The sequence below is a fragment of the Anser cygnoides genome, chromosome 17 (assembly GCF_040182565.1).
Source record: "Anser cygnoides isolate HZ-2024a breed goose chromosome 17, Taihu_goose_T2T_genome, whole genome shotgun sequence".
In the NCBI taxonomy this organism is placed as follows: domain Eukaryota; kingdom Metazoa; phylum Chordata; class Aves; order Anseriformes; family Anatidae; genus Anser; species Anser cygnoides.
This window is the reverse complement of record NC_089889.1, coordinates 4,601,443-4,626,878: the sequence shown is the minus strand read 5'-3', so window position 1 is coordinate 4,626,878 and position 25,436 is coordinate 4,601,443. Positions and strand designations below refer to the sequence as shown.

At 39.2% G+C, this 25,436-nt stretch overlaps 1 protein-coding gene and 1 long non-coding RNA gene across 21 annotated transcripts in view; one reads left to right on the top strand and one right to left on the bottom strand.

Annotated features, from left to right (window-relative positions):
* LOC106031186 (uncharacterized) overlaps positions 1 to 25,436 on the top strand; it is a 324,491-nt gene that overhangs the window by 297,740 nt on the left and 1,315 nt on the right. For 6 of the 8 annotated variants that reach the window (XR_010825587.1, XR_007166980.2, XR_007166976.2 and 3 more), the window contains 2 exons: positions 19,423 to 19,549; positions 24,541 to 24,715. The exons of 1 other annotated variant lie outside the window; for it this stretch is intronic. This is a non-coding gene — a long non-coding RNA (uncharacterized lncRNA). The remainder of the gene's footprint in view (positions 1 to 19,422; positions 19,550 to 24,540; positions 24,716 to 25,436) is intronic. One more of the 8 variants, XR_010825586.1, reaches the window with a different exon arrangement.
* The window catches only part of TMEM132B (transmembrane protein 132B), a 254,707-nt gene continuing 231,526 nt past the window's right edge, over positions 2,256 to 25,436 (bottom strand). For 12 of the 13 annotated variants that reach the window (XM_048073878.2, XM_048073880.2, XM_066979197.1 and 9 more), the window contains 4 exons: positions 20,048 to 20,253; positions 10,444 to 10,717; positions 8,828 to 9,019; positions 2,256 to 7,555 (listed from right to left, as the gene is read on the bottom strand). In XM_048073878.2, the coding sequence (XP_047929835.2) occupies positions 6,404 to 7,555; positions 8,828 to 9,019; positions 10,444 to 10,717; positions 20,048 to 20,253 (1,824 nt within the window). In that variant the 3' untranslated portion in view covers positions 2,256 to 6,403. The remainder of the gene's footprint in view (positions 7,556 to 8,827; positions 9,020 to 10,443; positions 10,718 to 20,047; positions 20,254 to 25,436) is intronic. The other variant, XM_048073877.2, reaches the window with a different exon arrangement.

Here is a 25,436-nt window from a genome sequence, read left to right as displayed (position 1 = left end):
ATTAGATAGTATAGCTAGACTTAGCTGAAAATGATTGCCTTTAAATAGTCATATTTCAGCAAGGTCAGAATTTTGTTCACATGGACTTTGTTTTGTAGTTAATGTTTTTAAAGTCTACTGATTAAAAAGTCTTCTTACAGATAATACTATGGCATAGGAGAGTGTATTCTACTCTGCCTACCACAGTTTTAAATTGTAGGATTAAAAATACTCATTGTTCATTTCCACTAAATCTTGAGCTCATTACTTGGGTTTTATATCTTCAGATCCCATTGATTTTTAAACAGACTAAACCAACATTATCAGAAGGAACACTGTAAGCCTTTATCCATATTGCTTTATAAATCCTTAATCTGATAGGTATGGTTTTGGAAGCAAGTAACAGTATTATACACTTAAAGAGTCTCAGAACATCCTTCACCTCATTTTAATTTCTTAAATAAGCTGCCTCTTTTAATAAGACAACTCAATTTTATTCCCTTAGTAACCAAAGCTTTGCGGACACTGACCACGTGCATCACTGGAACAGAAACAAATAGAAATGTGCTGTTACGCTAAAAGGAATATAATGGGTGAATGCAGACTGAAAACAAATAGTTAATTTTGCAACTTGATCCATTTTCACAGAACAGTATCTCTAAGCTTTATGAATATTACATAATGCAACGTGTCACCAGTTACGTAAACTCTAAACGCTGTCACTTGCTCTGTTTGCTATATGCTAGAGGTGCTACAGATTGGAAAGAGCGGGGTCCAGTGTTAGGTAGTATGAGGACATAACCAGCCTTTCAGGCCTCAGACCTGATGGGTAATTGTCTGTCTCTGTTTGGTCCTGTCTCAGTCCATCTCTCAACAATATCAGTGGGAGTTTCACTTGAGGCAGCCTTCAGGATTTGGCCTATTTAGTTTGTGACAAATAATAGTATACAGCCTCTTGCCTGCCAAATCCTGAGGACTCATTTTTTTTTTGGAAGGAAAAAAAAAAAGTGATATTTATTTGTTGGCCTCTTACTTTTTCCCAAATGAATGCAGGTAATTATTTTCAGTTACACTGGCGAATGCACACATTGGTAATTAAAATTTGATCCCATGATAGTTGTTTTAAACAGGTGATTGTTTTCCTCCAAGTGTAAAATATAACCACAGAGACTCTCCTCTGTAAAGGCTCATGGTCCAATACCTTTAGTTGCACTGCATTGCAGTGTGAGTAGATCCACTGTAATCTCTTTAGTAAGATGCTACTAAGGGGAAATGTGTCGTGTAGTAAGGGTCAAATAGGGACCAAATACAACTGGCAGTTAAGGTGTCATTTATGAAAACAAGTTTCTTCTTTGACCGTTGAGAATATTAAGTAGTATTACTGACTGGAATTTGTGCCCAAAGCGCCTTAAAATTTAGTTTCTCCAAGGCAGTTTCTAAATCACAGTTTTCAAGCCATTCATGCAATTGACTATCTAAAAACAAGTTTCAATATGTTAGAAATGACAATAGTGATCATTAAATCATTCAAGTCACTGTTAAATTGCTCCCGTTAGCACAAAGGCAGCCCATACCTTTGTAGTGAGTTTGTACAACTTGATCTCAGATGTGGTCCAGTTGAAAACAGCAAAAGCACAGAAGCACATCCTGAGCACTGAAGTCCAGTGCTGTATCCACTGTGGGAGGCCTGATTATACCTGGGGATCTCGGGAGAATTTGTGTTTCTGATTTTCCACCATCTCCAAGACCTTAAGCAAAAGCTAAAACCAAGCCTCAATTTCCTGTTTTGGCTTTAGCCAAGCTACTTTCCTAGCTCTTGTGATGAGGTCATTGTGAGGATCTTTGATTCTAGTGGGAACATAAGAGCTCCTGGAATGAAATTCCTAACACTGAAGCAAAATCTAACCTATTCATACTGGAGCGCAAAAAGGACAGGTTAAATTCATTACCTTTTTCCTGTAACTCCAAAAAAAACTCTCTGTTGTACCTTGCAAGACAGAAGTCATTTAATTTGTTCATCTGTTCAGGATCATCAGCACATGTGGTGCTGGGAAACGATCACTTACTGCAGAAAGAGAAGGCTGGACCACTGTTTGCTGGGAAAGCAGGGTGGCACCCTTGGACTCTAATCTGGTAATTTGTGGTGTTTTGAGCAAAGAGACACCTAAGCAGTCCATACACTGGTGATTCAGCACAGTGCAATTTACTGTTCACGCTCCAGGGCACATCACCCACAACCCAACCAGCAGATTACTATGACCAGTATGAATGCAAAATGGTTTAGAGTCAGTTTTAAAAATCACATCAACAGAATGTTTATTTGTCTAGCAGAGTATGTGTCTTTTTCACAGTCTTTCAGTTGCTTCTTTTTTGAAGAGTGAAGTCTTTATTTCAGACATCTGCCTGTAGAAAATCAGTGTGCTTTTTTTAAGGGCACATTTAAAGATGAAAACTGAGGCTTGAATAACTTAGCATACAAATTACACAGATATAAAAGTTCTCTTTCATTGTCTTAACTTACAGTTTATTTTGTACAGAATTCATTATGTTATACATCTAAGACTTATTATATCGTATAAATATCTTGGGTGTGATGTATATACATATTCAGTGTTATAGATTCAGCAATTAATGTATGCATTTCACAATACACTATAGTGTATTTCAATGTAGTGCACATGATTTATATTTCAGAAAAGAGCATATCCTCTATGAAAAATTGATATTTCATTCATAGGGTACTCTACCTTGAAATACAGTTGTTTTCCATTATATCATGGACTGTTTGTACTGTGTCGTATGGCTGTAAGATTTTCTTATACATTCCCCGATATGAATTAAGAAACAGCAGCTCAAAACATTAATCTGTGTGGTTGTACATCAAGAGGAGAGCGGGGCACTGGATTCCTAAATTCTTACCTAAATGAGAAAGAATGCATAGACAAACCACATGGAGCTAGGCTGTGTGATGTCCAAATGAAGTAAAAAGTTCTGAACAGATGACAACTGCTAGCTCTTGCTTCTGCATTCTGTGTGTGCCAGCTCTTCAGCTGGCATCAGTCGCTCAGCTCTGACTTACAAAAGCTGAGGGTCCAGCATCAGCTTTGTTTTTACAGTTCACAAACTCCTTATGTTCCACTAATCCACTCCTTGCTTTCAGTATTTTTCCTGGGTATCTCCTTGTATGTGTATTGATACTACATATTGTCTTTCCTAGATAGCAGGCAAATAAACTCACCTACAGTGCCTTTTCTATACATGCCATAAATAAGATGTTTTGTTTATTCAGCATCAAATTACAGGTGTTGCCTCCCTGGGTACCTACTGAAGCATAATTCTAATTAACCTGTCAGTATAGTTTCTGTTTTTTTGTTGACAATTCTAGTTGCTTGCAAACATACATATTGTGCCTTTTAGTCATTTGGCTTCCTTTGCTCAGTAATCTCAAAACTATAGATACTTTTATCAATGTACAAAGGCTGTTCATTTCTTAGAAAAGCAGAATATTATATATTCCATGAATAAAAGGCTTCTTTTTCTTTTCCAAAAAAAAAATTGGGGGGGGGGGGGGGGGGGAGGTTAACTCACTGGAAAAAAAAAATGTGCATCTGAAAATTGTTTCGTTTCTGGTTTGAATTATTTTTAATTAAATTTACATTCAAAGTATGTTGTTTTGAAACTAAAATTTGATAGAAACAAATGTACATCAACTCAGAACTATATTTTGCATCTATTATATTCACCTAAATTATTTTCTTTTTGATTTTGTGAGAAGTAGCATAAGCTCTTACAGCAGCATAAATCCAGAACAATTCCACTTATTTTAATGGCATTGTCCCCATGCTACTGAGACTAGAATTCTCTCTTCCCATTTCTGTTCTTTTGTTGTATATATTGCCGTCTCTCATGTAAGAAATTTCATATAACAACAGATGATGCAAAAAAAAAAAAAAGGAAGGAAAGGAAAAAAGGAAAAAGACGGAAAAAATGAAAAAAAAAAGTTATGTGACTGCAGTTTTAGAAATTCTTTTTCACCATTGCCAAATGTGGAGAGGGGGTCATTTTTGTAGTGGGCTGCATCCAATTCTTCTGTTTAACTGAACACCAGTAGTGGCTATCACATTTCTAATCAACTGTATCTATAATTTAACTTTGGGATAGATAACCTGTGTGATGCCTGTGAAAGTCCTGACTGCACATAAGCCAGCCACTGTATGTTCAGCCACTGAGCCAGCTAAAAACATTAATTGAAGAACTTCAAGACCATGCTGACAGATGCTTACTTAGACCTTTAGCATCCGGTGGTAAATAGAACAGAGCTCATTTACACTTTTGTTTCTACTCCAAAGTGTATTTTATTTATTCTCTCAGTTCAAACACCAGAATGGAAGCATTTCCTGCCCAACACTTAACAGTTCCGGATCCCTGTATTTAACTGTCTTCTGTAGCAACATCTGAAATGTTTGCAAGCAATGTGGTAAATCATAGAAAAGCCTCAGGTCTCCTTTGATGGCCTCTAGCCAGGTCCACATTGCATGTAGGACTGTCCCTTGGCCACACGTTAGCATGCAGCGTGAGGGTACAGCCACTCATAGGTGCTATGGACAACCAGGGATCAGGCCCCAGGTACAAGCTCAAGGAGACGGCAGTGTGACGGTAGCGAGGCACCCTAACTCAGTGATACTTCTACTCTCGAGCTACGGCCCTTGAAGGGCCACTTCCTGACCAGGCCAGTAAAGCCTGTAAAGGTCTTCTGTTACCTGGTAATGATCAGAAGAGCAGAGGAGTACAACTCTAGTAGTTCTAATAGTAGTTATGCTAAACATGTTTTGACCTATGGTTTAGGAACCAAATGCAGAATTTCCTTGAATAAAAGTTGTCTGCTCTGTTCCAATATCAGAGTTGAATTAGAAAATTCAAATCCAATCTCAGTCTACCTAAAAGATGGGAATTATGGCACGTAAGGCAGTTGTAGTTTGGATCTTGTGTACATTGCACAAGAGCCATCATAAGAACATGTGCTTTACTCTTGTGGGTTTTTTACTCGTTATGTAGTTTCATTTTTTTCCTATTGTTTTCAGCATATTTCAGTCATTCTTCAATATAAAAATACACATAATGCATGTGCGAGAGCAACTCTGAATCTGTGGCATGTATTTCTTGATAAAACTGCAAATAGCCACTTTATAATGTGCCCAGTATGCCTTTTCTTTCCTGCTCCCTTTTTAAATGAAACACGGTATAAATATTTTCTCTTTAGCAGCCATAAGGTCAGTGATGTTTTAGACAAGGTCTGGGGCATGACCTGTTGTACATGGACTTCTATGTCCTGCTAAACTCTTATCATCAGTGTATTAATTTATTAGTAAAGAGTAAAATTGACTCCAAGCCTTTCTTTATTTGCTAGGAAATTTCCTTCATATTCTATGCATCTCAATACCATATGTGGCTTTCTCATTCTGATAATGTGTTTTGTCAACCAAGCTGCTGTTTCAGAAAAGCGTTTTCCATTGGAGTGTGTGCTGTTTGGTTGGAGGTTACCTTTTCATGTTAGCAATGACAAAAGTAAACCCAGGGCTACTCCTTGATTTTTATATTCCAGGGTTTATTATTGTATTTACAGTTCCCTGTAAGAAGATACAACCCTTTCCCAGTAAGAGTTCTAATACCTTTCTATGTTTCAAATACTAACGACCCATATACTCATATGGAAAGGAGAAAGATAATCAGTGATGAAGGAGGTATCTCTAGGGGCTGATGCAGATGAATGGAAAACTTAAATCATTATAAATATTACTGTACTACACTTTGGTACAACCAAAAAAAAAAATCCTTCCAAGAAAATAATGTTCCCTAAGTCAAATAAAATTCATAAGCAATAAGAAAAGAAATTAACCACATGGGGTTTTTTATATGTGTAAAAAATAATAAGACTACTTGGCTGCATTGCACATAGGCAATAAAATTAGGTTCATTCAGATCCCTTTTAATGTACGCCTTGTTTCAGGCTGTAAGCAAGATATGTCCACTGTGCTTTACAAAGGACGACGACTAGAAAAATCAATGCAAACAAAGATCCCTTTCTTTTCTGATTAACCATTTATCATGAGAGATGACAAACAAATGAAGTCTCCTCTGAGTCTGAGCGTAGTTGTATTAGCATTTTGCTAGTACCAGGCAGTATACAAAAACAGCCATCGTGTGACACCTCCAACACCTACAGGTAGCTGTTTTAGGGGCACATCCTGGTTTGTGGTGAAACAGCTTTAACTCAGCCAGCCTCTTGTACCTGCTCAGTGATATCAGCTTATCATCTCAGTAACTCCAAGGTTGGACTGTCTTGTTCCTATTGCTGACTGGACTGACTGCTCCACCATCCATAAACAGAAGGCATAAAGGTGATTACAAACATAAGAAAGTAGTTTTACATATTGTCTTGCAGTCTTTCCATATAGTCCCTAAGTTCCTTGGAATCACCAAGGTTCATATCTTGGCATACCCATTTAATATTATCATCACTGTCAAATAGAATTGAGTTGGTGTAGGGGCCTCCATCCTCTGGCAGTATTGTTGTATAGGAAGTGAACTTCACTCGCTTCTGCTTTGGCCCAGAAGGATTTATAGGTTCACTTTTAACTTCTTTTTCACAAATGTACTCAGAAGATCTGAGGATATGATTATGAAGAGTCTTCTGAGAACTCCCATTAAGGAGAAAGTTGCTTTCTTCAAACTGCATTCCTCTGTCAATCATGGTAGTGCACTCCTCTGATGGGAGTGAAATGTCAACTGGGTTCTCCAGCAGTTCAACCTCATTTCCAAGCCAGACCCAATCATGGGAATGGGGGATGTTGCCTTGCTCACTCACAGCAAACCTTTTATGCCTGTATTTCCAAGCGAATGCCACACAGTTAATCAAAAAGACCAAGATAGCTAAGCAGAAAACACACAGCAGGGCATACATGCCAATCTCCAAATCTGTTAATCCTCTTGAAGTCAATGTGAGATCACTGGGATTGTTTTCTCCTGGTATTTCTACTTGCGCAGGGAAACCTGTAAAGGCAGTTGGATTATTTTGGAGCTGGTCATCCTCAAGGGACTCCTGATCAATGGGAGATATGAAAGTTGTGCTTTTGTTTGCATTGTCCTCGTGATTACCAAGGGCTCCATTTTTGGACCATTCCTGTGCTGTCCTATCTTGTTCTGCAGGTTTTTCTATAGAATTGCTTGCATGGCTTTTAAAATCTCTATCTGTCTCATCAATGTCATTACTGCTTCCTTTTTGGTCAGCATCTTTTTGACCAAACTTCACTTTGACGCTACCTTTCCCAACAGCCAGAATGCTCTTTCGCTTAGTCTTCTGACATGGTTCACTGATGACCATTTCAATTTTAATCAGAGGTCCTTGCCCATCCCCTTCTGCCACTACCCCAGGCCATTTTGACTGAAGGTTTTGGTGCGTAGACACTACCATCTCATCCAGTGAAGTGATGGTGATCGAGAAATCCTTGGAGTCATAAATATCTAATGGTGTCACTGACCCATCACTGAACAAAATCCAAGCACTGACTATGGCTTCCTGTAAGGGAAAGAGAACGAAAAAAAAAAAAAGTGTGAAACAAGCACATAGGTGATACTCTGTTGTTTGTTTGACATCAGCAAAATAAACACACAGCTTAGCTTTGGTGTATTTTCTTTTCCAAAGAAAAAATGAAAATGTCTACTTCGCTTCTTATTTTCTTCTTGCAATTTTGTGTTCTCTAGACCATTAGGCATTTATCTCATCTTCAGTAACTATCAAAGATACAGTCATCTAAATTTAATAAAAATTGCTGACAAACATTTTTTTTCCAATTCTTTTTTAAGTCTTAAATGAGACTCCTTTTTTGAATGCCAGGGCCCTGTGATGAAAATAATTGTATTTTTAAAGGCCTGGCTAATTAATTTTATAAAGGCCCTATAATGAGGAATCTCTGTAATGCTGCAGTTTCAATGATTTACTTAATACCATGCGCGGAGCTGTTACAGGTTGATCCCATGGTGATCCCATTCAGCCCATTGAAACAAACTAGGTTAAGGAAAACACCTCAATGCATTATTTTAAATTTTCTGTTATGCTTTCAAATATACAAAATTTTGTGAAATGTACAAAAGTGATTGTAGCTCTTTGTGGAAACTACAGAAGCACTCAAAACCCCACCATTTTTAATAAGGTTTTGACCAAAAAATTTTGTCCTCTTACTGCAAATTTCTAGCACTAAAAAGGTAGTTGCCCTTTCTCTACTGATATAGAGTATCAATTCTATGATAAATATAATGAGAAAGATATATGTACTTTATTCTGTGGCCTCATCCTAAACTATTTAATTACTCAGATTATACCATTCAAATAAGCCCAAACCCATCAAATTTCAGCAATGGACACCATGAAAACTTCTGTACATAGAGCCAAAAGGTTGTTTTGGCTGAACTGACTTAGAGACTTTTCAGGCATGGGATTTCTACCTCTGCGTATGGAGCTAAGGCATGTTTAGCTACAGAAAAAATGTGTCTCAAGTGCACCTAAATGCTTTCTACATCATTATGCATGCACAGACATGGCCAACGCTTTCCCGGTGCTGTGCAGGTCTGCATTAGTTCTGGAGAGTTTAATGTTCATTCTGTGTGGGTGTTTGTACCTGTAGGAGTTGATTACTAAGATGAAGAGCATTTACTATATGAAGTTACTGCCTTTCACAGAATCACACAATTGTATGTGCAGTCTACATTTACAGCAAGTAGCTTTTCCCTAGCTTCTGACAAAAATGAAGTAAACAAAACAATTATTTTTGTACCCTATTTTAGATCTTACCTGTTTTGGAGTATGAAGAATATCATACGCAGAAGTGGTAGAAACAATAGCTCTCTTATTTGCTTTGCTGATTTGTAAGGAAAGGGACAAGCCTGAAACTAGTTGTACTCCTAGATCTGTAATAGTTACACGGTCATCTAGAACTACCACTGTCTTCTCCGCCAAGATGGAATCAGAAAGAGGTGACAGAACCTTGAAAGAGAAAAGAAATGCTGTGCATGAAACAAGAACTAACTGTGTTAGAAAGCAAGATTAGATTCTAATTGGCATAACGCTTTGGTTAATCTCAAATTTGTCACATTTTATGTATAAACTCTAGTTCATGTTTCCCCCAAGAGATTAGACTTGTTTGCTGCTAAATTACTGCATTTCCAAAATATTTTATTAAAGCGTTCTATCATTTCAATATGGCAGCCTCATCTCAACTATGAAGTACAGTTTAAATTAAAGGGATTTTTTTTTTTTTTAAAAAAGTTATTTTTGTACGGTCTGTAACATTTCCAATGAATGCCGTATAGTACAAGACATTGTGTAAGACACTGATTAATGCTGAAACTCAGTAAGTGTGACTGCACAAAGACTGGGTGATAGGAACTTGGCCTGATGCCTTTATGAGAACAGAGGTCCTGAATGAGATGAAAGTAAGATTTGCAAAAGAATTTTGAGAAATCCCACTGGGTGCCTGTCTTCATCTTTCCATGCCAAATAGTCCTGTCAGTTTGCTTTAAGACTTTGTTTCTAACATGCTCAGGAGATAAATCATCTTTCAACTGATTCCAGAGACAGATGGATCAAGCCCCAAATACTTGACGTGCAAATCATCTAACCTAACATCAGGCACCTACATTGCAGCTACATGCATCTGAGCTACCTGCCTTCTGGTCGTTTGTAGTCACTGAAGAGAAAGATCATCTAAAGGGCAGAAATCCCTTGACCTCTCTGTGATGTTTGTTTTAGGCTGACAGGAACTGAGCCCCAAAAAGTACCTCTTTCTTTGTGTTGACTACATAGGAAACTTAGTGTGAATGGAAAGTTACAGATGCTTACAGTTTATCTCTAATGCTCATAATTCCTTTATTTTGATTTACAAATATGAATAAAGTTAGATAGATAAGTGAACATGAACACTCTGAAAGATTTCTGAAGAGTGTTTTTGTGTCCATTTTTTGTGTTTCATTTTGTGAACATAAAGGGACTAATTTAACATAATTTAACTAATTATACATTAGTATATTTATTAATAATTTAATTATACATTACATAATGTAATTATACATTAGTGAATTTAACATAATTTAACTAAGGGACTAATTTAACATTTAACATAAATGTGTGTAGATCTTTGGTAAAATTTTCTGTTAGGTTCATAAGGTGCCACTGAAATAAAAAGAAGCTAGTTGTGGGGATCGTGTAACTTGCTTCACTGTTCAGGAAATCTCACTGTGTTCCTAAGTCACAGTAACATGGATAAATCCCTTCAGAAGTTTCACCTGAAGTATGCAGTATTTCATGTAAAGTTTCACCTATTGTATGGAAGCAACAAACAGCAAAAAATTAAAACGTTCAGACTTGTTTTTATGCTTCTACTGAAGCCACAGTGACATCTTAGGCTGTACCTGGACTGTGGTGATGCCATGCTCCCGACCAACCAGCACTCGGCCATCCTGAAGCTTAGCAATCTTGGGTTCTTCTACCTTCATGAAATCAGTCACAAGGTCAGTTATGTCAAACTGCCACTCAGAGCCTAGCATGTAGGTCAAGTGGCCTCCAAGCTCAGAGGATTCAGCTACAAACTGGGTGAGGACTCGCACCATGGCATGCTGATACTGAAGGGTGCAACCTCTTCCTTTTTTCTCATCATCCTCTTCGTCCTCACTGTCACGGGTAGGCCTGTAAACAGATGCATGTTTACTGAATTGCCATGATCTCTGTACAACATTGCAGAGCTCCATTTGCTCATCATTTTCAATTAGATTAATGTTAGCATCATCTGTTACTGCATGAGAAGCAGGCAAACAGATTTTGGAAGTGTGGGTTACTAAATCTGAATGATAAGCTTGTACAGATTTTGCACTGTACCATTGAAAAGCTGCTGTCACATCCATTAGTCAATTCTTTGTTTGAGTGGCACTGCCCAGCAACTTGCAGATATAGTTGTCATTGCTGAGGTGTCAGTGGATCCACCGCTTGTTCACCTTGTCTTCATTTGGCAGTCAAAGCCTGCAGAGGGCTAAGGAAAGCAGCCTGAAAGTTTTATGACAGGGCAGTTCTGGAACAAACCCCCTGTAGCAGCTCTGCAGGGGGCCCTTGCCCATAATATTTGTACCACTTTGTTTTCCTCCTCAAAACTATTTTAACACAATCAGGAATCCCTGCTTATGTAATGCTTCTCCACCTTATCCCATATCGCTATTGCTCAGCAAGCCCTCTACATTTGAGACATATACCATGATTTACCCTTAAATCTCTTATAGTTCATCCAAGTGTCTGCTATATTTAATCATGTAACAACCACATGGAGCTTCCAAAAAAAAACAAGCTATGCACTTAAATTACTACTCAGGACATCCCTTTCGCCGATGTACAAACACTGTCCCAGACTGGTGGGACTCAGTCTTAGGAATAGGTGCAGCATTAGGTACACTTCCATTAATGTTTTCTATCTCTTTCCCCCTTGCAAAATATAACCCGTGACAATATAACAGTTTTGCATAAGCCTTTTATAAGGCATCACAGTGATTTGTGCATGATATCAGGGCTGGTCACATCTCACAGAATTTTCCCTGGTTTAATACTCAGTCTCCCATAAATTCTTTTTTATTGTTATTGTTTATTCCTTGGGGCAAACACATGGATTTTTCACTTGCAAGTCAGGTATTAAGCTCTAGGTGGTTGCATTTTTCCTCATTATGCTCTCATGCTGTGGAATTCATTGTTCAGAAACATTTTGCCTTCCTTCTTTGCTCATTTATTGAGCCTGAGGCAACTTTATAGCAAGGGTGCAAAATAAAGGGTAAGCCTCTTATTTTTCACAGTATTTTGGGAAGTAGTTTTGTGTTTACTGTGTTCCTTTATCATCCCTTTTGAAATACCAGCTATGAGAAACTATTATGAAACAGAATTGCTTTTGTTATAAATTGTTTTATGACAAAGTTGGCAAACCGTAATACTGAAAATGTATCTAAGAAAAGCCCATGTGCTCGTCAAAATGCTAGAAAGTCCTGGTGTTACAGAATCTAATTCACTGGAAATATATTCTCAATGCATCATTTGTTAGCTGAATATATATATGCTTAGAGTCAAGTTAGTCGTATTTGGTACAGCCTTCTGGGTTTGTGTGTGTAAAACAAGTGTCCATCATTAGTCACTGAATGAAGCATCACTGAATAACCACTGAATTCTTAAGACAAAACAGGGTCCTAAAATAGGATTTATATTACACCAAGAAATTAGACCAGTTGAGTAGTTGAGGCAAATTTTCAATTGTTCTCTCTGTCCCAATCTGAGCTGCAGCCTAGACTTAAGAGCTGAAGCAAGCCAGTCAGCAAAACAGCCACAGGGACAGCACTAGAAGGGATATTCATAGAGCTTACCTGACCCATGCCTATTTAGATGTCATTTGGCTTTATAATGCTGTACAAGAGTTCATGAACTCCATAAGGTTCTAACTGACAATTTATTGCTGTATTCTGGCCTCCTTCAGCTTATCTAAACCATAACCCAGCTTTGAATAATCTCAGGCTTTGGAAAAACCAAGTTTAGTCCTGAGATGTGGGGCTTTGTCTCTGTTTTATTAACACAGTCAGTACCATTAGTATCTGTGTAGAGCTGGAGAAGAATGCTCAGGAAATATTCAGGTGAGAAGTACCTACCGGATTTTGGGGAAAATCCCCCAAGCCACAGAATTAGTGGGAACCAATTTTCTTATGGAGAAAGAGACACAGAACTGGTGTTCTGTGTAGAAAAATGTTCGTATTCAACATTACAATGACTTATTTTTTTACACTACTCTGCTTTCTTCTTTACCTTTACACTACCAGATATTTTACTCAGATCCAATGTGTTACTCCTATTCATATTTTTTGTACTTACTTATTTTTACTTTCGCTGTCTAAAACTTTAGTCTGTTTATGAGGAAATATATTCTAGACAAGTTCACGAGAGAGAATTGCTTCAGTCCCAGGCCCGTACAGCTCCAAAAATGTGAGCTGTGGGCAGCATGACCAAAAGGTGTAAGGAGAGCTACGTAAGGGCAGAGAGGGAGCACTACTACCTGTATTATGAGGCTTTGGACTATGTGGGCAGCCAGTGCTAAAAGATGATTCAACCCCGAGTATTTTCTTGTGGTATCTCAAACAGACAAAGGGCTCCATTTCCTTTACAAAAATATTTACAGCTGTTGGTATCTGTCTATTTCTTCTTATAAGTACATGATTTCTATTGCATGCAAATGTGGAACACCAGAAAAGCATTCTTAAGCTAGGGACTGGGCAAGACACTTTCTTATGTCAATGCGAAGAAAAAATAGCGGTGTTTGAATTTTCAATATGAGCTTTGCAAGCCTGCTTTACTAGGTACCAACTCAAGTTCTTTCTTTTTTCTTTTTTTTTTTTAACTAAATTATGTCCATTTTCACTTCAAAAGCCACAAATCCCTGATTCAGTTAATAAAAGCAATTGAGTGTTCTGTCTCCATGGACCCAACAAAATGTTTGAAATCCATTGAATTGCATAGTTCCCTTTAGAGTCTTAAATTTCTTGTTACAGTATTTTCAGCAGGCTTAAAATCCTTCCTTAAGCAGTGAACTCATTTTCTCTTTAAGACGTGTCTTCATGAATATAAGCTATCGCTACATATTTTGCTTCTTTCCCCTTGGTCATCTCTGAGGTTAGCTCTGGATCGCTCTCAGAATCCTTCTTATCCTATTTCTTGTTGCTTTGCAAACTTCTTTGGAAGATTTTTTTTTTCCTGCTTTTCTGGAATGAACCAAGGTTGCCAAAATTACATGTAATTTACATTTCACGCTGAAAGCCTTTGCCAGTGAGCTGAGTTAGTTAAAACAGTGAGGGTGCCTGCTAGCACTGATCTAATCAGTGATCTGACAAATTTATATTACAGACACTGTCTGTAAGCAGTTTAAGTACGTCTCTTTTAATTTGCCCGACTCTCAAACCAGGCACCTAGTTCTTGGGCCAAATACTAATTTTCTATTTAAAAAACCCTGAAGAAATAAGTTTTGCTGGTTTTGAATTTGAAATACCCATTAAAAAGTTACAGATTTTAAAAACATATGCAACACCCCTAATTGAAAAAAAAAAATCTATTTCAGATACAAAATTCAAGCCACTAGAAGTTGATTTAGTGGAAGCTACAGAAGTTGCACATAGCTCTACTCACAGCTCAAGAATAAAAGCAATTTGGTACCTCTGCAGATCTTGAAAATGCAATCTGCCTATTAACAAAAATCTCTGTGGCTTTATCTCCATAGGACATTAAACTCAATTAACAAAGAGTGAATTTACAGCGTGTTCAAGCTTTGTGTGGATGTTATTATTCACAAATGAAATGGTTTGAATCCAGTTTCACTTAATTCACTCTAAAAATGGCATTATTTCCGAGCGACAGCACTCATGAAGAGGTTTAACTAAAGCATTTTTTTTCCCCTTCATTTAACTCCAGCTAACTTTCCTGTGTTTGGCTCTGGTACTAGACAAGACCAAAGTAGACCTACCACCAAATTAACCATTAGTTCAACAGACTGCCATTCACAAGCAATACCATGTCTGGCTTAACTCTGTTTAGTACATTTTAAAGGTTTATGCTACTCAAAGGTTTTGGTCACTCTGACTTAGCAATGGCTTTATTAGCTTTTGTTCAGTAAGGCCAGATGCTGGTAAAAGTCCTCTAAACTACATGCCTGACACTGACGCATATGCTGGAGTCATACCGTACAATGTCTGTTTCCCTGGGAGCTCATGAAAACAATGTGTTATTCCAGTTGCAAATATTTACTGAAATTAAATTTCCAGCTTGTTCTGTGAAGCTTTAGCCATGCAATTCCTATTAATGCCAGTTGAAGCCATTCATCAGATGTAAATATATGGGCACAGAGCTAGTGCAGGAGCTTCAGAAAGAGGATAATTATTTTGCAGATGCATGAGGAATCAAAGTAAATGTTCCTTGTTAGACTAGCAGAGGCTGCCTGGACCTCTTCTCCACTCCAATATTTGACTTTAATTTAAATATATACCTTCTGTTTGCTGTGATTGTAAGCTTTTCTGCAGCCCATTCCAGGAGCAGAGGTTTCTGTTAGTCCATGCTAGTTCAAGGACCCTGTATCATGGGCTGATCCCATGAAACTTATTTTCATCTGGAAAGGGAGGCTCTTCACACCTGCAGCAGCACACACCACAGATGAAGTTCTCCTCTGGATAATGGTAACAGTAATCAGGTCCGCCATATATGTACAGGTTGATCTGGTAAGTTCTGTAACTGCTCTTACATAGCGGTGTCTTTTTTTTTCTTCTTCTTCTCAGTTTCTGGCATAAAAAGAGCCTCATTATTGCTGTTGCTTGAGCATGTCCCTGCTCTTACAGCAGTTCAGAGCAGGTGGAAACTGCCACTTGGCTCAAACTGGCCCAGGCATGCAGCATTTGTACAGTTTGTGTAAAAACCCTGTCTCTTGCATTGCTTAAAGGAATTATTCAAGAAGTTAGATAAGCAAACATGTCTGTAATCACATGTGTTTTACAATTACAAACATGTCAGAGTTTATAGGGAGAAGTAATACATTTTATTAGATCAACAAACATCATCAGCAAGAACAGATGTGGTTTGGGCATATTCAGGTCTGAAATAGAAGTAGCTATTCAGATGAAGAACAGCCATGCTGAGGCAGTAGTTTCACAAGTGTTTCTTTTGTTGACAGCACCAATAAAAACATTAAAAGATTATTGTAAACCCAGTTATATTTTGCCATCTGGCTCAGCCCCTCAGACAACTGAACCAGCACAGCCACACTGCGCGTGTGGGAATGAGGCAGCAGGGAAACCAGAGGAGAAGAAATACTCAGAAATTTCACCTTCTGTTGATTGACAAACAAGTCTATAGCAATGTTTAGTTCTTGTGGAGAAGACAAGGCAGTGGTGGGAAGATACCAACCCTAGCAGACAGGAGGAGAGTAGAAAAGGGATGCCTCATCCCTGGCAGTGCTCAAGGCCAGGCTGGATGGGGCTGTGGGCAGCCTGGTCCTGTGGTAGGTGTCCCAGGAGGGGGGAACAGACGGTCTTTAAGGCCCCTACCAACACAAAACCATTCTGTGGTTCTGTGATTCTATGAGAACTGTCTTGTCTGTGGTGAGGTGAGGTAAGCAAAAACACATTACAGTCCTTCTGTGAGTAAAGCTGAGGACCATGACAGTTTCAGTTGACCTGTTGGCAATGCGCCACCTTGCGTACTGCGTACAGTTTTGGGCACCATAGCATAAGAAAGACATAAAGCTCTTAAAGAGTGCCCAAAGGAGGGCAACAAAGATAGTAAAGGGTCTAGGGGGGAAGATGTATGAGGAGAGGCTGAGGTCCCTTGCTTCGCTCAGCCTGGCGGGGAGGCCTCACGGCGGCCTGCAGCTCCCTCATCAGGGGAGCGAAAGGGCTGGCACTGAGCTTTGCTCTCTGGGGACAGCGACAGGACCTGAGGGAACTGAGCCTGCTGGAATTCAAGGAACATTTGGACAATGCTCTCAGACACATGGTCTGATTTTTTGGGTAGTCCTTTGAAGATTAAAGGACTTTCTCTTTTTCAGACCTGTTCTGAGGTATCACACATGACAATCTTCTCCCTGTATAGCACTAACACCATATTATCCATACTAGGAGGGCACTGTGAAAAACTACAGGTGGACCATTGTTTGGGGAGAGTGAATATTGCCTTCTGGTTATATCACTGAATGAGGATTCAGGAAACCAACCTTCAGCACCTGACTGCAGCCCAAATGGCTTGTGTGCTTCAGTTTGAAAACTCGTTATAAAAACTCCCTTGTGTTTAGGTTCTTGGGAAAAATGTAGTTACGAAGGAGATGGAGTCATAAGGCAAATTAAAAATCAAAGAGAAAAAAATCAAGACAACAAATGGAAAATCCATCAAATCTCAGGTAAAATCCAGACAAATCTAAACATAAAGGAAATGCAAAAACCCTAGGTACACAGTAAATATCAGAGTGAGCAAAACTAATCCTAACTAGTCCTAGATTGCCTATTGATTTAGAATACCCCCTAAAGTTTTAAAAAGAATTCAAATGAGCATTCCATAAAACAAAGGGAAAGTTGCTTGCCATTGAAACCTTTCCAGTTCATGTGTGCATGGAGTGCTGACACACAATGCCATAAACTGCCAGCTGCAATTCTGGGGCATGATGCAGTGGTCATGGTTTCTCTTCCCCCCTTCACAGGAAATGCTGGCTAAAGACATGCCGGTAGTTCAGCTACAATCTGAGCAGCAGCAAACTTGCACTGCTTGCCAGCTTGCAAACAGAGCAGACTCTCAGACCATTATCTTTATTTCAGCTGGCCAAATAAATCACAACTAGACACCAGGGGGTAAATTTCCAGTGCTCTGTATAATGGGTTTAAAGTCAAAATGTCCACAACTGTTAACAACAGTTGACTGTCTCACCAAGCTTGCTGCAGAAAGTTTACTCCTATAATAAACATCAACAGCTTAATCCTGCAGCCGTTTACTAAGCGAAATCCCCACTGGTTTTAGTAGGAGCTGTGCCTAAGGAAGTGTTACAGTACCAGGCACATTACATGCAGAAGGTAAGTGAAACTTCAAGCAGCTGGCATATGTTCAGTTCATTCATCACCTAGCACATTTCTTCCTTCTGCAAATGGCAACTTTGCCTTTATCACTGAAGCAAACAAACAAATTCCTTTTGTGCCAGATCCTCATCACCTATTCTGTTATAGCCTCCAGAATAAAATGTCCACGTAGCCAAGAAGTCAGTCAGTCCCCTCTTCTGAGATCATTACCTGAGTATCCTGTACATTTTGTGTGCTGTTACCCTTAGTTTTATGCCCTCATAAAGTATTAGATAATTCTCCTCCACTGCTGTCTGTTTGGGCTCTTTAAGGCTCTTCAGTAGCTGAGATGTTCTCCTGGGCAAATCGAGTGCTTTAGCAAGAACTGCCATAGCATTTAGTGCTACAGTTACTGCTGCCAGAAATGCTTTTTCACTGTATTATAAATTTCAGTAGGTGTCAGGCCTTGTTCTCAAGTACTATTTTTCAACTTAGTATGAAATCCACCAATATAGTAGTGTTCCTGGAAGTTTTTAATCTAGCAAATTGTCCAAAAGATAGTTCTCTCTAGAATAAACATTTTCAGTAGGGAAGGCTAAGAGAGCAGATCCACTTTTCTTTGTTGTTGTTTTCAAACCATGTTTGTCCTGGTAGAATCTATTAATCAGAATATAGTTTTCTATAGGAGTGTGGGGTTTTTTGCCTAATTTAGATCTGGTAAGGTGTGCTTCACCCAATGCTATAGAGTGCATCTGTACAGAAACTGAATAATCATCCAAAGTCCTGTTGGTCTATATACCTCTTCGCCACCTGCAAGATTTCACATGTTCTCAAGCCTTCTATCTGCCTCTTCGTGAGACCACTGATTGTCAGGGAAATTCTGCCTTCCAGTCTTTAAGAGCTATTTTTAAGTGTGCTGTGGCTAACCTGCTATGATCCCAAATGGTAAGGGACAGCGACAATAAGGGCAGACCTAAAACACAGTCAAAATAGTTTTTAAAAATGGCTGTTAAGATGACATTATTCTGTTCTGAATTTGCTAATATTACTGTTGTGGTTTTTTTTTTTTAAAAAAAAAGCGTCTAGCACATCATCCAGTGTAACAAGACAAAATGACAGGAACAGTATTGTGCAAAGTGCACTTTTGCTGCTGCTTTTGAATTTAGAAATATCAAGTTATGCTAAGAAAAAATACAGAGGTAGTAGGTGAGTCTGTTAGGGAAGCTGTACGCTGCATTGCAGTAATGGATATGGGGTTGCCAAGGTCAACTGGAGGAATCCACAGAAATGAAAACCTTATCTATATTCAATCAGGTTAAAAGAAACCAGAGTTCTGTTTCTGAGGAAGAATGTCCCCTTCAGAATCCTGCATAATAGGACATAACAAGGCTTTCTAAGTTACCCTGATGTCAAATGCAAATTAAAAAGGACAACACATGCTCTAAAAGCACGTATTTTCAGCTAGGCTTCAGTATAGACTCTTCTGCAGTGAAACTTTGAACATGCTCAGAATTCTGTCTGAGTGGCAGATGCCAATATTTGGAATGCTCAGTATATGTTTCCCAGGCATAAAAAATCTCTCAGTTTTTATGAACTTTAAGTACTTTGCATAAGGTTATGCCTCACTTGACACAGGAATAGGCTGAACAGTGTTCTCCCAACAACACAGTGAAATGAGCAAGTTACTCAGTTCTACTGATGGAAAAACAAGTATTTAATGACTACAGGAATGCAAAATCAGAAACCCAGAACTGTTCTTAAAAGTCAACAGCCTCAAATATCTGGATTTTCTTTTCCAAGGTTCACCTTACCCTGCCTAAAGCTATGTCCAGACTGCTGAGTTCATGATGAATGGCTGTTTCCATATGCCACAACAATGAGATTTGGGTATCCTCTGGATCTACGTGGTGCTCCTTTGATCTCTGGTGTAAGCTGTTTCCTCAGCTGTGCCCAGGCAGTCTTGCAGAGAACAGACTGGCTTGGACTTGCATGACATCTAAGTGCTGTGCATGCTCAGTGGCCTGACTCCTCCCTGGCCTTATTTTATTTAGCAGTGTACACAAAAATTAAACACTGTCAGAGCTGAATATCACACACACACATGCTTTTATATATGGGATTGAGATGTTCAGGTTCTTTTTCTCACGTTTGGACATTGGAGTGTATGATGCAATTTTTCTGAGATTGTACAGAATTGATTAATGCTCCAAGTAAAGTCACTAACTTTTAAAATACATATAGATCAGGATAAAATGCAGCTTTCTTATACAATTGTTGGGCATTTTGTAATGAAGGCTAAGCCAGACTATAAAACTCATTTGAAACAGGAGAGTTTAGATTCTGAGAAATACTCTAAAAATTTTCTGCATTCTAAAATCAAAGGCTCTGGGCACATATCTGGACAGTGCTAATGCTGTGAGCATACCTTTTATTGGAGGTGACAGGTATCCTCCAGCCTTTGATCTGGCTAAGCTCTGTATCAGATATCTCTATCTGCAGCGGGAGGCGTGGAACCCAGACCGTCACTTCTAATTGGGTGGTAAAATGCTGGTAAGTGAAGTTAACAATAGTATCCACTTTGCTTTTCATTTCCTTGCCATTAACGAAGATGGAGTCACATCTGTCAGAAACCTTAAAAAAAAAAAAAAAAAAAAAAAGAGATTAATTAGGAAATGAATAAAAGTTCTTGCAGAAGCACAAAGAATGATACATCGGTCCAAAGACAATGCTGATAACGTGAGTCATGCACATTGTATTTTCAGTTTTCTAATTAGTAGCAAACAGTGATAAAGGGACGCCAGGGAAACAGTTTTGCCTTCCTCAATGGATCCTACTCAAACTACAAAAATAATTTAATGATGTTATATAACCTATGTGAATCTTTTATACTAGGCAAATTAAACTCTTCATGAATCAAACTCCATATGCATCAAAGTTTATGTTTACAACTTGCTTAAAGAACCTGTAAAAATGGGGCCATATGTTAGTAAGAAAAAGACTGACTCAGAACCATAAAACAGAATCCTTTTCTTTTTCCTTGAGCACTGTAATGCTGAAAGACAAAAGATCCCCTTATGGCTTATGAGCTGAAGTGCAGCAGAAGCATTAATTTTTAGAACTTCCCTGTAATTGTTTTAGTAAAATGTATTCATAGTTGTTTTGTGTCATTTTATGAAATTACTGACAGAACTAGCACAGTGGCTCTGTACTAGAGTTCCTCTGTCCTTTTGGTCACAGGGCACAAAATCCAGGGAGCACAGATCCTGTTTATATAAGGAATCTGGCTGGAAGCATATACAGGAAGGATGGAACGTCTCAATAAGACAGATTTTTTTTTTTATTTATTTATGAACATGTGTGTGTATACACTTTTAGATTATATATATACATTTAAAGTTCATATATATGCATATACATGTACACATATATATATTCATGCATATGTACATGTATTCATTACAGGCGTGCATTCTTCTTTGAAGCAAGAGAGAGGTGATAGCCTCCAGCACAGTTCATGTACTGTGATTTAAATCTTTTAAAACTATGGCTCATAAGATGTAGTTCTGCTACCGAAATGGACTCCGTTCCCTTGTCAGGACTGTTCTTTGTCACGTTGGATAATGCATTCAGATTCACGTATGAAGGGATTCTGACTGAGCCAGTGATTCCAGTTTACTGGAGTTCATAGAATCACAGAATCATAGAATACCCCGAGTTGGAAGGGACCCACAAGGATCATTGAGTCCAACTCCTGGGTTCCCAAAGGATCACCCAAAAACCATATGTCTGAGAGCATTGTCAAAACACTTCTTGAACTCCAGCAGGCTCAGGGCCTTGAGCACATCCCTAGGGAGCTTGTCCCAGTGCCTGACCACCCTCTGGGTGCAGAACCTTTCCCTAACACCCAGCCTGACCCTCCCCTGTCCCAGCTCCATGCCGTTCCCTCGGTCCTGTCGCTGTCCCCAGAGAGCAGAGCTCAGCGCCTGCCCCTCCGCTCCCCTTGTCAGGGAGCAGAAGGCCTCCATGAGGCCTCCCCTTGGCCTGCTCTGCTCTGGGCTGAGCAAAACACGGGACCTCAGCCACTCTTTATGAGTTACTAACTCATGTAGACTTCAGCGGGGTATATGCTGAAACACAGGTTGGTTTTGCTGTGCAAACGTACCTCTAATATTTTCTGATATTAACAAGAGTAAGTGGATATTGAGCCAAGAAAAATTATGGTAAATGCATAGCAGCTTTTTGTTTTGTTTTGTTTTCTCAGAAACAGTCCTTACTTAGTACTTAGAAATTAATTTTATTCTGCTTTGAAATTCAGATGGAGTAACAGTTTTCCTCCTGAGTTCTAGCACGGTATCGTGCTGTTTGATAAATGGTACCTGAATTCTACTATCATAAGGTACACATTTAGATAACAAAATTTTGCCAAACTGGATTATGTAATGCTTTTAAGATTTATAGGTAACTTGGCTAAGAATCAGCTACTTCAGAAGCTAAAGAATACAAGCAACCTTTATATATATCATTCAGCAAACAGTTTCATTTCCAGAATTACCACGATGATGTTGAAAATTATGGCAACTCCCAAGCCGAGCATGGAGCGAGTAGCAATTGGGAAATGTTGTGCCAACTTATCTGTTGGTATATACCCACTGAACATTGACCATACCAAGTAACTGTTTCACGCTTTAACTGATACCTCACAGCCAAACTTTTCATGTTGTCCCTTTTATAACAACACTGTACAACTAATGTCATTCTTCTGTACTGCTAATTATTAGATAACAGCTTTGCTAAAATATTGTCAAATGCCTTTAGAGTCTAGTTAGAAAAGCTCACTGTCTGATGTTTTTCCATAGGCAATACCCGTGTATAAAGTGAAAGAGCTGCACATCCACATTTACCATTTTCAAATCAGCTTCTCAGATCCTAATCAATGTACAATCTTTATTTACTTATTTATTTATTTATTACTAAGGGTGTAAGCCAGTTTATGAGGAATAGGGCAAAGGAAACTCTTGCAGAGAATACTCCTTTCATATCAATGCTGAACAAGTACAAAAACAAACAAAAACCTAGCTACCTGATAAAAGAGCTTAAAATGCACTTCAGGCTCAGGAGAAACACAAACGAGATAGAGCATACTCAGAATACTTCTTTCCCCCTCAAAACGTGTCACAAGTGTCTCTGGGAAGGTTAAGCACATTAATAAAGCCCATTAAGTGAATGAGCAGTTGCGATTCTAAATCATAAAGCCCACATCTAGGGAGTTTTGTGCAAATTAATACAAGACAGAAATAATTGAGAAAGCCCAAAGAGGGAGGGATAAATATCAAGACCTGATTAAGGGAATAAGTATTATCTGACATGACAGCATCAAATATTTTAGATTTCTCTTCTTACTGCTTTAAATGCTCTTGCATTTTTGTCAGCATGCAGGAAGGGTGGTAAATTAGGGAACAGGAAGATGGACTTTAATTGTAGCTGTAAAAATATCATCAGGCTTGGCTTACAAATTTCACAGATTATTTGTCTAGACAGAGCCATTTAGTTATTTATATATTGACCAAGAGGTAGGTATAAATCTGTATATATAACTATGCCACACGAGTTCACCCAGTGCCCCTGTGCAGACTTTAGAGCTCATGTTTCACTTAAGCATATCTTCTAGAAAATTCTCCAGTCTTGATAAGAAAGCTTGAAGGCAGACATAATTATTGTTTCAGTTCCCTACCTCAGGATCTACTGAGGAGCCAGGACAAACAGAGCACGGGCCTGGGCCGTGGCAAGGCTTCTGAGGCGCTGCAGCCCTGCCATAAAGCCTCATTCTGAGAGCTTACACCAGGCCAAAGCTTGTGTCAGCATCTTGCACAAAGAATTCATTTCATCCAGGTCTGAGACGAGAGCTGTGATCTCATGGTAACAGCAGTCTGGCGCTCCTCGAAAGTGAAGAGGGAATGAGAAACACGTTGAGCTTCTGCACCAGCTGTATTCTCTGGCCTAGTGGAGGCCAGGGGCCTATAACAAAGGTTTCTCTTCACCTCCTCCACTGTACATCAGCTCCAGGAGTAGCACATGATGCTGCTGGAAGGGGAAATCGTAGCTGCTGCTGGGGTTTGGGGAGCAGATGCCTCTGTTTAGCTCATCAGTCCCACAGGTTCGCTGTGGGGCAAGCGCTGCTGGAGCAGGGCAGCGCAGGGAGAGCTATGGTAGCAGGTGGTTCATGCACAGATTGCTTTTGAGCTGCTGGTTCTGAGGGAACAAAGAGGGACACTGCCGCGCAGTCCTCTCCTGCAAACACTAGAGAGTGAGAAGACACAGCCAAAACTTGAAACTGCTGTCCTCTAATCTGAAATGCACAGAGCGAGCCTTTTTAAAACAGTCTGTCACTATCCATTGTCAACTGCCAGACAAAATCAGAAAATGTTATTTGAGACAGTTTGCAACCAGGAGGGAAGGATGGCTGGCTATCTGCTCTAGTATGCAGGGTTCAAGAGAAAGAGGGTTGCAATTAACCTCTCTGGGCTTTGAAGCAGGTGGTTGGCTCCAATCCCCACAAGTAATTGTAAAAAGCACAGTTTGCCCTGTACTGCCTGTCACAGCCTCCTCGTTTTAGCCTAATCAAGTACTAAAGTAGCTAGCAATCCAAAAGAGTAATTGGGAAACCATTCAATGTTCAGGTCAGCAAAGGTTTACACACCCTTTGGGTGAACAGGTAATATGGAGGGAATGTGAACTGACAAGAAAACAAATAAAGCTTGCCGCATGGTTAATTTTTACAGCTCTCCGCAAAGGTTTTAGTCAAAATCTTACACTTTATCCTCAGCTTGCAGGTCATTTCATAAGGCGACTGAATGAGACAGATGTAACAGAAAGTCAAAATCCTTGTATCAGTTAACCAGTAAGGATTTTTTTTTTCAGTTTTTGAACAGCAAAACCCGACCTTATTATAGTCACTGCCTGAGACAATACTACTTCTGATGGCCAGCATATGGGGAAGAGGCCAGAATGCAGTCTGGCTGCAGGCACCTAAGTCCTCTGCAAACAGGCCCTCCCAGCAGTGGTCCCAGGAGGCAGAGCTCTTGTAGAAGAAGAGGTAGGAATGACAGACCAGCAAATTGCAGACTTTTACAAAAGGTCAGAGGAGCAGTGTGCAGCGCTGCTTTCCACTGAATGTATAAGGGATGCAAAGGCTCATTATTGTGGCTGAGGTTATAAAGAGAACAATTGTAACAAGATTTTAAAATGAATGGTACCCAGAGTAAATGGCTCATTCTCATAATAATCTTAAAACTGTAATTTTGTGATATTCGTTGAATGCCTTCTTTTCCACCTTTTCTGCTATATTGTTCCTGGCATTGTCTTGTTAGCCCATTAGGAAGGACTTGCTGCGCTCTTAATGTTGGCTGATTTTCTTCTGTCTCTTTCATAATTTTATATGGCCACAGCATGGCTATATTTTTTTTTCTGGTTTGGATAATTTTGTACTTTGTTTTTATTATTGCTACGTTTGCTTTGGAAACACAGTCTGAAATTACTTCCTCAGCCTGAGGAATCTGGCTTTGTGTATGAGAAACAGCTGAAGACAAGCAGAAGGATGGTTCCTATTCCTATCCTCGTCTTTCTCCCTCTTTCAGTAAGCTTCTTACCTCTTTGCCGTCCCTGGCTCTGATTGCCTTCTGCACTGTGCACTGCCTGAACCCATTGCTGGAGCTTCTCCTAAACCGACAAAGGGATGGAAAGATGTGCCTCATGCCTGGAATCAAATGAGCAAACAAAGGGTTTCTCCAAACACTTTTCTGCTAAGAAAAGCTGTT